This window comes from Callorhinus ursinus, unplaced genomic scaffold, assembly GCF_003265705.2.
Source record: "Callorhinus ursinus isolate GAN/ISIS: 27379988/994484 unplaced genomic scaffold, GSC_fseal_2.0 scaffold59, whole genome shotgun sequence".
In the NCBI taxonomy this organism is placed as follows: domain Eukaryota; kingdom Metazoa; phylum Chordata; class Mammalia; order Carnivora; family Otariidae; genus Callorhinus; species Callorhinus ursinus.
In genome coordinates this window covers 8522114-8530642 of record NW_027397121.1, presented here as the reverse complement: position 1 = coordinate 8530642, position 8529 = coordinate 8522114, and the positions used below count along the sequence as shown (strand labels likewise).

The following is an 8529-nucleotide window of genomic DNA, read 5'->3' as shown; positions in this document are numbered from 1 at the left end:
CTGGACATCTGTGGGGGGTCAGGATGAGACAAAATACTGGAGGAGAAGGGGACTGAGAGAGGGGATAGAAGACACGGTCCTTTCCCCTTGTACCAGAATATAAAGCTGGCTCTAGGCATGCAGTCCAGGAGGAGGAGGAGCCACGGGCTGCTGACTGGCTGGCTCTCTTCCTACCTCTTTACCCAGGACTTCCTCTTCTCCTCTAGAAGCCAGCATGCGTCCCTATGCTAACAACAGCCAAGTCTGCATTTCTATCCTTGACTGCTCCCGTGTCCTGATCCTGACTCCCTGGGTACCTGCTGGTCATTTCCTTTCTCAGGCCCCACTCATGGGGCTCACTGCTTGTCCCTTCACACAAATTCCCTTGCCCTCCCAGGCACCAAATTGCAAAGACTCAGTCACTTCTGAGCTTTCCTGGTCTCTGTTAAGTCCATCTGTGAGACTTGCTGATCACCCCACGGGGGCAAAATAAAACTCATCCGAGGGCCAGACTCAGCCCCAAGCTCACCAGTCTGTCACTACCTTTGGTCCACACCACTCATTTAGGGACTTAATTATGTAAGTGCCAATATTGCTATATTAAAATTTTAACTTTTATTTGTGGATAGGTAATACAGTCACATGATACAAAACTCCAAAGGACCAAAGGGTAGTTCAGTGAAGTGGATCTCCTTCCCTTCCTTGTCCACCAGCCACCCAGATCCCTCCTCAGAGGTGACCACTATTTGATTATTAACCACATGTTATGACCTCATGAGACTCTCCAAAAGAAAGGATTATGTCTGATGCTTCCTATCAAACTGATGGGTAAAGCACAGGCCCTCAAAAGATACCTAATTTATTTAGGGGAGAATCTGACTCCTTGGCAAAGTCATCAACAATCAATTTGCCGTGAAAAGGTTTTCAATCCTTATATTGTTTGTCCTCTTTGTAACTTTTAATAATGTGTGGATATGGTCTGTTTATCTCTCTGGACCCACTGTGCATTCTTCCCTGCCCCACTCTGAGGCCGGGGAGGAAAACATGGACTAAATCACTGGACTCCCATGCCCTCTAGCTTCTGGTTGGAGTTCAACCAGAGAGGCAGTGCCAGGAAACCCTGAAGCCACTTTGCAGTCCACACTCAACATGCCCAGCACTGAATTCATCATCCTCTCTGAGCGGGGGGCTCGGGCTCTTATGGTACCAATCTGCCCTAGCAAGAAACCCAGGCATCCTCTTCAAATCCTATGCAGGAAGTCACTGCAATTCATCCATTCTACTTCATTCCTTCTGCCTCCTTTCAGCATCCAAATATCCTCCTCGATTAACTGCATCCAGTCCTGCCTCTCCACGACCCAGTCTCTCTACTCTGCCACCAGAGTCATCTTCCTAATCACACTGCTCTCCTGCTTGATTCTTCAGAGGCTCCCAACTGCCCACAGGATAAAAGCTAAGAGTCCCTTAGCAGGGTGCCCACCTGGCCCTGAAGCTTCTGCAACTTCTTGCCATTTCCCATTCCCTCCTCACATCCACTCTGCGATACAAGTTCCCTAGACAGACACACACACCCATCTCCACATTCATCTATTCATCTTCTGGCTAATCTCTGTGTGTCCTTCAAAACTTGGCTCAGGAAACCCTTCCTCCAGGAGCACATCCTTGATCCAGCCCCCATCAGGTGAGCTGCCCCTCTTATGAGCTTTTGTGGCACCCTGTGATGTCGATCCCAGAATGCCCACACACCTTCAGTGACTGGTGCGTGTCCTTCCCCTCCTACCACACTACAGGATTCTCGGGTCAGCGTGGTGCTCACATCTTTTTCATCTTTGCAGCCCCAGCACCCTGTCCAGTATGTGGCATGGAGTAGGTGCTCAATAAATGTTTACTGTGTAAACACGGAAGAGGAAATAAACTTGGCAACACTTAAAAATAGCACAAATAATGTTAATTGTAGAATCTAGGAGTTGGGTATATGGTATTTCAGCTCTTCTGTATGTTTGAAAAATTTTCTAATAAAACATTGGGGGGAAAGTAATAAATAAATATGCCCCAACCTGTCCATAAGTTTTTTTGTTTTTTTTTTTTTAAATGCAAGGCAAGAGAAGTTAAATCACACAACAGGATACTAGGGATTAGGAAAAAAGAAAAAAAAGAAAAACCATCCCCATCTCTTCAGGGCTGCCTTTGCTGTGGTTTCCTAAAATTATCCCTCCCCTTCTTGGCCTAAATTTCCTGGTCATCTGCCATTTCCCCTCCCCACCTTTTCCTCCCTGTTCTGTTGCCTGCATCCCCGCCCCCATCTACACACACACATACTCTGCCTTGGTAAAGCCTGGGGGTGGTGGAAGGCTGTTATTACCTGAGGGGTCATCAGAGGTGGGACCCACATTGATCTGGACGGTTTCAAATGGGGATGTTGGATCATCTCCTAGGAGGCAGAGTGGGGGTGCCAAGGACTCTGTCTTCACAACCAGCACCTCTCCTACACCAGAGGCCTAGGTGAGAGTGGGAGGTGAAGTGGGGGGGGGGGCACAAAAAAGAAAAGAAAACAAGGGAAGGTGTTGAGAGCAAGACCAAGAACAAAAGCTTTAGAGCTTACTAATTATCTGACATTCTGGTTTGAATGGTATTAAGCATCTCCCAAAGCTGTCTCTGGCCCCTCGTTTTCTCTTTCTACTTTATTTCTGGGAGGGTTGATGAGGTCTCATGATTTTAAATATTGCCTTAGAGTGGACAACTTGGGCAAGAGCAATTCTAGAATTCTCAGCAGTTAACGGCTCTCTTCTTCCCAGCCCCACCATGGCTGCTACATATCTCTGTATGTTAAAAAGACTCCATCTTTTTAGACAACCACAGCAAAGACATGTAAAAGGAGAATATTAAAGAAATTCAAAGGCACCACCACCACTCTATGACCTATAGCACACAAAACATTTTCTCAGCATCTGTGGGTGAAGGGAATGGAACACAGTCCCTGCCACAAACAGTAGAAGGAGGGAGATGGCTCTCACCTGGCTGGAGGGTTCTGTGGAAAGATGGGATGATTCGGAGCTGAGGGAGGAAGAGGAGCAGGGGGAGGATGGCTCAGACTTCACCTGAAGATCTGGAAGAAAAGGGTTAGGGAATCAGCAGGAGGCAGAGCCTGAGAAGTCCAAAAAGTGGCTAAAGACATGGAGGTGGGGATCCCTCACCTGGGGCAAAGGGAAAAGAACACATAATAAGGGACTGAAGGAGAGAGGAGTGAGTGCACAGGCACTTACGAAGAGGAGGTGTGAGGATCCAGGGAGTTCCACAGTTCCGGGGAAACAGTGGAAAGAGAGGGTTTTGGAAGGATGAGGGAATCACAAAGGATATATATATACACACATATATATATATATGTGTGTATATATATACACATATATATATATTTAAAGATTTTATTTATTTATTTTAGAGAGAGAGAGAGAGAGAGAATGGAGGGCGGGGCAGAGGGAGAAGCAGACTCCCCGCTGAGCAGGGAGCCTGATGCAGGCTCCATCCCAGGACCCTGAGATCATGACCTGAGCCGAAGGCAGAAGGCAGACATTCAACCAACTGAGCCACCCAGGCGCCCCTCAGAAAGGATATCTTACCTGGGAAGATAGGCAGGGGGTCCCAAGGTGGTTCAGGGGGGCTGACATCCATCCCCACGTCCAGGGAGCTGCTGCCAAACTGAATAAAGGAGGACATTAGACGGCAAGAACGTGCAGAAGATTGAACAGCTCCATGAGCTCTGGTCTGGGGCTGAGTCCTGGTTCCAGGGCAACTCCCACCCGCCAAAGATTAGAGACAAGGCTGGGGGCGCAATACCGGGACATCTTGCTCTGGGCAGCGGAAGAGCTGCGTCTGCTCCTCCGCCACATCATCCAGGCCAGTGTACAAAGTGCTGTCTGCAAGAGATGCAGAGCTTCAGGGGGGTCGTCCGGTGGCCCAGCCTACAGATCCACACACAGCCCTGGGCCCATCCCTCATTGGCTCGGCTCAGCCAGACCTACCGCCCGCCCACTTGAAACGTGATACAGCCAAAGAACTTCAGCCCCTCCTTCCCCCACCCCGGAACAACTCGACGTTTCCGTGGGGAGCGGAGGTCTTTCCCAACTCCCGCATCCCCCGAAAGCATGACGAGCCCCCCTGCTCCGCCCTCCTTCGGGTGATGGATTCCGTATTTGCCCAGCCTTCTTCTGTAGACCTCCGCTTCCTCCCTGTGTGCCTCAGGAGCACAGCATGCCACAGCCCTCCTCCCTCCCCAAGGCCTCACTCTGCAGACCCCAGTCCTCCGGGCTCAGCAAGTTGTCCGTGAAAAAACGTGTTGGGTCCGCAATCTCGCTGAGGAGCATCAGTTCCGCCATCTTTCCCTCCCGCCCCCCAACCCTGAGACCGTTCCCAAAGCCCGCCTCTCCCCATCATCAACTAATCAGTGGACTCTTAAAAAAAAAGGGGGGGGCGTCCTGGAGGCTCTACCGACCAGTAAGAGACCTGGGTGCTGAATACATAAGGCGGCTGGACAGGCCGGGCCAATGGGAGCGCGGCAGGAGGATAGCACTCCCACTCAACAGGACCACGGTTTGCGCATGCGCCGAACAGGAGCCAACCAGCGCGAGCCTGGGAGTTGTAGTTCCTGGGCTTTAAAGGCCTTCCATCTCCCCGGCAGTCCTAAATTTAGTAGTTTATGTATCTTGCATTCATCCTCGGATATGGATGAGCCCCCCAAAATGTAGCACACGTGATCATATGGCTTTTTATTGGTAAAGGAGGGAAAGAGGCGCACTGAGACCACTGCTATTTCCCTAGGAAGGCAAAAGCTGGGAATGGGACATGGGCTGAAACCCTCCCTCTGGGTCTCTGCAAAATCTCACAGGATAAACCACAATTCACAGGTTCCTGTCTCTTTTAAAATTTAACTTTTAATCAGCCAAACATCTTGCGCAGACCCTGAGCCAGCCCTGCATCTTGTTTCTTCCCCTGAATGATCACCTTTCCCAGCTCCTCCTGGGCTGCCCGGTTTTTTGGGTCTACCGCCAGCACCTTCCTGAGGTCAGCAGTTGCTTTTTCAAGGTTCCCAAGGGCAGCCTGGGCAACCCCCCTTCGGTACAAGGCCTTTAAATGGTCAGGCTCCCGCTCCAGCACTCGGTCACAGCTCTGGGCAGCCAACTGGGGCTGCCCTAGCAACAACTGACAGGCAGCCAGGTTGGCATGAAGAACAGTTCGTTCTGGAGGGCCAGGTGGGGGTAAAGTCAGCAGCAGCCGAAGAGCCCGTCCGTAGCATCTGGCAGCCCCTTCGGGGTTCCCAGCTCGAAATAATTCTGTGCCCCTTGCACGTTCTTCCCTGGCCAGGGCTTCCTTCTCACCAGCCTCCAGCTCCCAGGAGTCCCTGCCCTGAGTGAAGGAGGCCAGTGTGAGCCTGAAAGGAGATTCAGAGTGCTCAGAGAGCTGAAGCTCTGCCTCCTCACCTTGACACATGGACTCCAGGCATTTCTCTATGAGCTCCCCCCAAGTCCCTTCCCTCCATGGGCCTAACCCCATAGTTATCTCTGTCCAGCCCTCTGGCAGTCCTGACCCAAAAGGAAACCCAAAAGCCAGTACCCGGCAGCAGGAGCCTAGCTTGGGTTTGTCCAAGCCATGGCCACGGATTATGATCTTCTTAACAAAGCTCCCATCGGGACAGTACCAGAGATCAGAAGTTTGAAGGGGCTCTGGCATCTCACTGGTTGATCCATGAGACTTCGCAGAGTCTCCTTGAAGTCCAGAGGCCAGTTTTTCAGTCCCTTGAGGTTTCTCTAGAATTTGGCTGACTGGATTTGGGCTCACTCTCAGCTCAAGGATATCAGTAGGAGGGTCTTGGGGCTGCTGCCTAATCTGGGCAGTTGAATCAAGGTTCTCCTGGGGGTTCTTTTCCCATTGTTGTTGTGGTTGAGAGGTGTCCTTCTCTCCCATTGGATTGACCGGTGGCGTCTCCATTTGGCTTGCCTGGTCCCTTCCACCGTGGGTGAACAGTTTTGGTCGAATGGGATATCAGTCTCAGGTCAGCACCTAAAAAGAAAACCAAAACAATGCTAACGGCAGGCTTCTTATTTAGATTCCCTTTTCGTCCTCTCCCGTCCTTCTGGGACCCAGGCCCCCAGTCCTCAAAGTATTATTTTTTTTTTCCTTCAAAAATCTCTGCCGGGCTCGAGCCTCCTCCAGTCCACCCACGAACTAATCCAGACCTAATCCAGAACTATAAATTCCACAAATCCCTGCGGTTCGGGTAGCTGCCCCAACTACGGACACCCGATCGAGTCAAAAAGTACCTGGGCGGCCAAAACGCCTAGCCTGGTGGCAGTAGCCGGACCATTCGAATCCCCTCTCCTTCCGGAGCTAAGTGCTTCCTGAGTACAGTCCTCAGAGTCTTGCTCCAGGCGGAGAGGACGGCCGAGGGCCAGGAGCATCTGGGGACAATGACAGCTAACGCTGGAGCCCGCGAGGCTGCGGATGTAATCAAATTCCTGGCAGCCAATCCCGAGGACGGAGAGGGCTGGTTGGCCCGCCTTTTTGACGTGACATCATTTCCCCTCCCCGCAACCGGGAAGCTCTAGGCCTTAGCAACCGATCCTGGCCGAATCAAACCGAACTAGGCGGGGTCCGACTGGCCAGGTTATTGAGACTAAAAGTCTGGAGAAGTCCTGGAATGGGAAATTGGGGTTCATGAGGGAGAGTGAGGGAATGGTAGCGGTAGCAGTCTTTTTATCTGAAGACCTCAGGCCCACCTGTGCTATTCTTCTTATGCTTGGTTCAGGGCTCCCTTCCAGAGCCACCCAGCCTGTTCCTTCCACCCTTCAGTCCAGGGTGCTGCAAGAGAAATCCTCTTGGGCAGCGGAAGGATTTGGCAGCCCCTTTCTCCCCAGCTGCCCCTATACCCTTGTGGGATCACCTGAAGCTTCTCCTTACCTGTTCCCTCATATTCATCATTGGCTTTCAAGTCTTTTTCCTCAGGAAATCTTAGTGCTTTTCAAAACTTTGATGTGCATGCACATCACCTGGGGAACCTGTTCAATCTCAGGTTGTGATTTAGGAAGTCTGGAAGTGGGGTCTATGACTCTGCACTTCCTTCCCTCCCTCCCTCCTTTCTTCCCTCCCTTCCTCCTTCTTTCTCTCCTTCCTTCCCCCTCCCTCCCTTCCTTCTCTAAAGTCTACTGTATTCAGATTTCTTACTTTTTGCCCATTGACCTTTTTCTGTCCCAGGATCCTGCCCAGGATATCACATGCCACTTAATCATGTTTCCTTAGCTCCTCTTGACTTGGAGTTTTCTCTGCCCTATTTTTCAACCTGTTTTGAACTACTTTTCAAGAGATGCTCTTTTACTTAAAAATTTTTAAATTCTTTATTTAAATTCAGTTTAGCTAACATTTACTGTATTATTAGTTTCAAGGGCAGAATTTAGTGATTCATCAGTTGCATATAATATCCAGTGCTCATTATATCACCTGCCCTCCTTAATGCCCATCACCCAAGTACCCCCTCCTCCCACCCCCTCCCCTCCAGCAACCCTCAGTTTGTTTCCTTTTTTTTTTTTAAGATGTTATTTATTCATGAGAGACAGAGAGAGAAAGGCAGAGGGAGAAGGAGGCTCCCAAGGAGCAGGGAGCCCGATGCGGGACTTGATCCCAGGACCCTGGGATCATGACCTGAGCCGAAGGCAGACGCTCAACCATCTGAGCCACCCAGGCGCCCTCTCAGTTTGTTTCCTAAGGTTAAGAGTCTCTTATGGTTTGCCTCCCTCTCTGTTTTCATCTTATTTTATTTTTCCTTCCCTTCCCCTATGTTCATCTGTTTTGTTTCTTAAATTCCACATGAGTGAATTCATATGATAATTGTCTTTTTCTGGCTAACTTATTTCGCTTAACGTAATACCCTCTAGTTTCACCACGTCCTTGCAAATGGCTAGATTTCATTCTCTTTGATGGCTGAGTAGTATTCCATTGTGTATATATATCACTTTATCCATTCATCTGTCGATGGACATCTGGGGTTTTTCCATAGTTTGGCTATTGTGGACATTGCTGCTATAAACATTGGGGTGCAGGTGCCCCTTCGAATCACTATGTTTGTGTCTTTTGGATAAATACCTAGTAGTGCAATTGCTGGGTCATAGGGTAGATCTATTTCCAACTTTTTGAGGAACCTCCATACTGTTTTCCAGAGTGGCTGCACTAGTTTGCATTCCCACCAACAGTGTAGGAGGGTTCCCCTTTCTCCACATCTTCGCCAACATCTGTTGTTTCCTGAGTTATTAACTTTAGCCATTCTGACTCGTGTAAGGACATATCTCGTTATGGTTTTGATTTGTATTTCCCTGATGCCAAGTGATGTTGAGCATTTTTTCATGTGTCTGTTGGCCATTTGTTTTTCTCCTTTAGAGAAATGTCTGCTCATGTCTTCTGCCCATTTCTTGACTAGATTATTTGTTTTCTGGGTGTAGAGTTTGATAAGTTCTTTATGGATTTTGGATACTAGCCCCTTTTCTGATAAGACATTTGCAAATATCT

The 8529-nt window shown here is 49.6% G+C and overlaps 2 protein-coding genes across 3 annotated transcripts in view; both read right to left on the bottom strand.

Moving 5' to 3' along the window:
• The window catches only part of ATF6B (activating transcription factor 6 beta), a 9514-nt gene extending 5141 nt beyond the window's left edge, over positions 1-4373 (bottom strand). Inside the window, exons 1-5 of one of the 2 annotated variants that reach the window (XM_025862460.1) lie at positions 4262-4373; positions 3814-3893; positions 3597-3675; positions 2994-3085; positions 2342-2477 (exon numbers count right to left, since the gene is read on the bottom strand). In XM_025862460.1, the coding sequence (XP_025718245.1) occupies positions 2342-2477; positions 2994-3085; positions 3597-3675; positions 3814-3893; positions 4262-4352 (478 nt within the window). In that variant the 5' untranslated portion in view covers positions 4353-4373. The remainder of the gene's footprint in view (positions 1-2341; positions 2478-2993; positions 3086-3596; positions 3676-3813; positions 3894-4261) is intronic. The other variant, XM_025862461.2, reaches the window with a different exon arrangement.
• A 330-nt stretch (positions 4374-4703) lies between these two features.
• On the bottom strand, positions 4704-6458 carry FKBPL (FKBP prolyl isomerase like). Its single transcript, XM_025862400.2, has 2 exons — positions 6294-6458; positions 4704-6033 (listed from the first exon to the last, which is right to left on the bottom strand). The coding sequence occupies exon 2, from the start codon at positions 5959-5961 to the stop codon at positions 4912-4914; it is 1050 nt and encodes a 349-aa protein (XP_025718185.1). The 5' UTR covers positions 5962-6033; positions 6294-6458; the 3' UTR covers positions 4704-4911.
• Between the last annotated feature and the right edge of the window lie 2071 nt (positions 6459-8529).

Bases quoted from the DNA above. Each gene is read 5' to 3' on its own strand.
- FKBPL (XM_025862400.2), bottom strand. From the start codon at position 5,961: ATGGAGACGCCACCGGTCAATCCAATGGGAGAGAAGGACACCTCTCAA.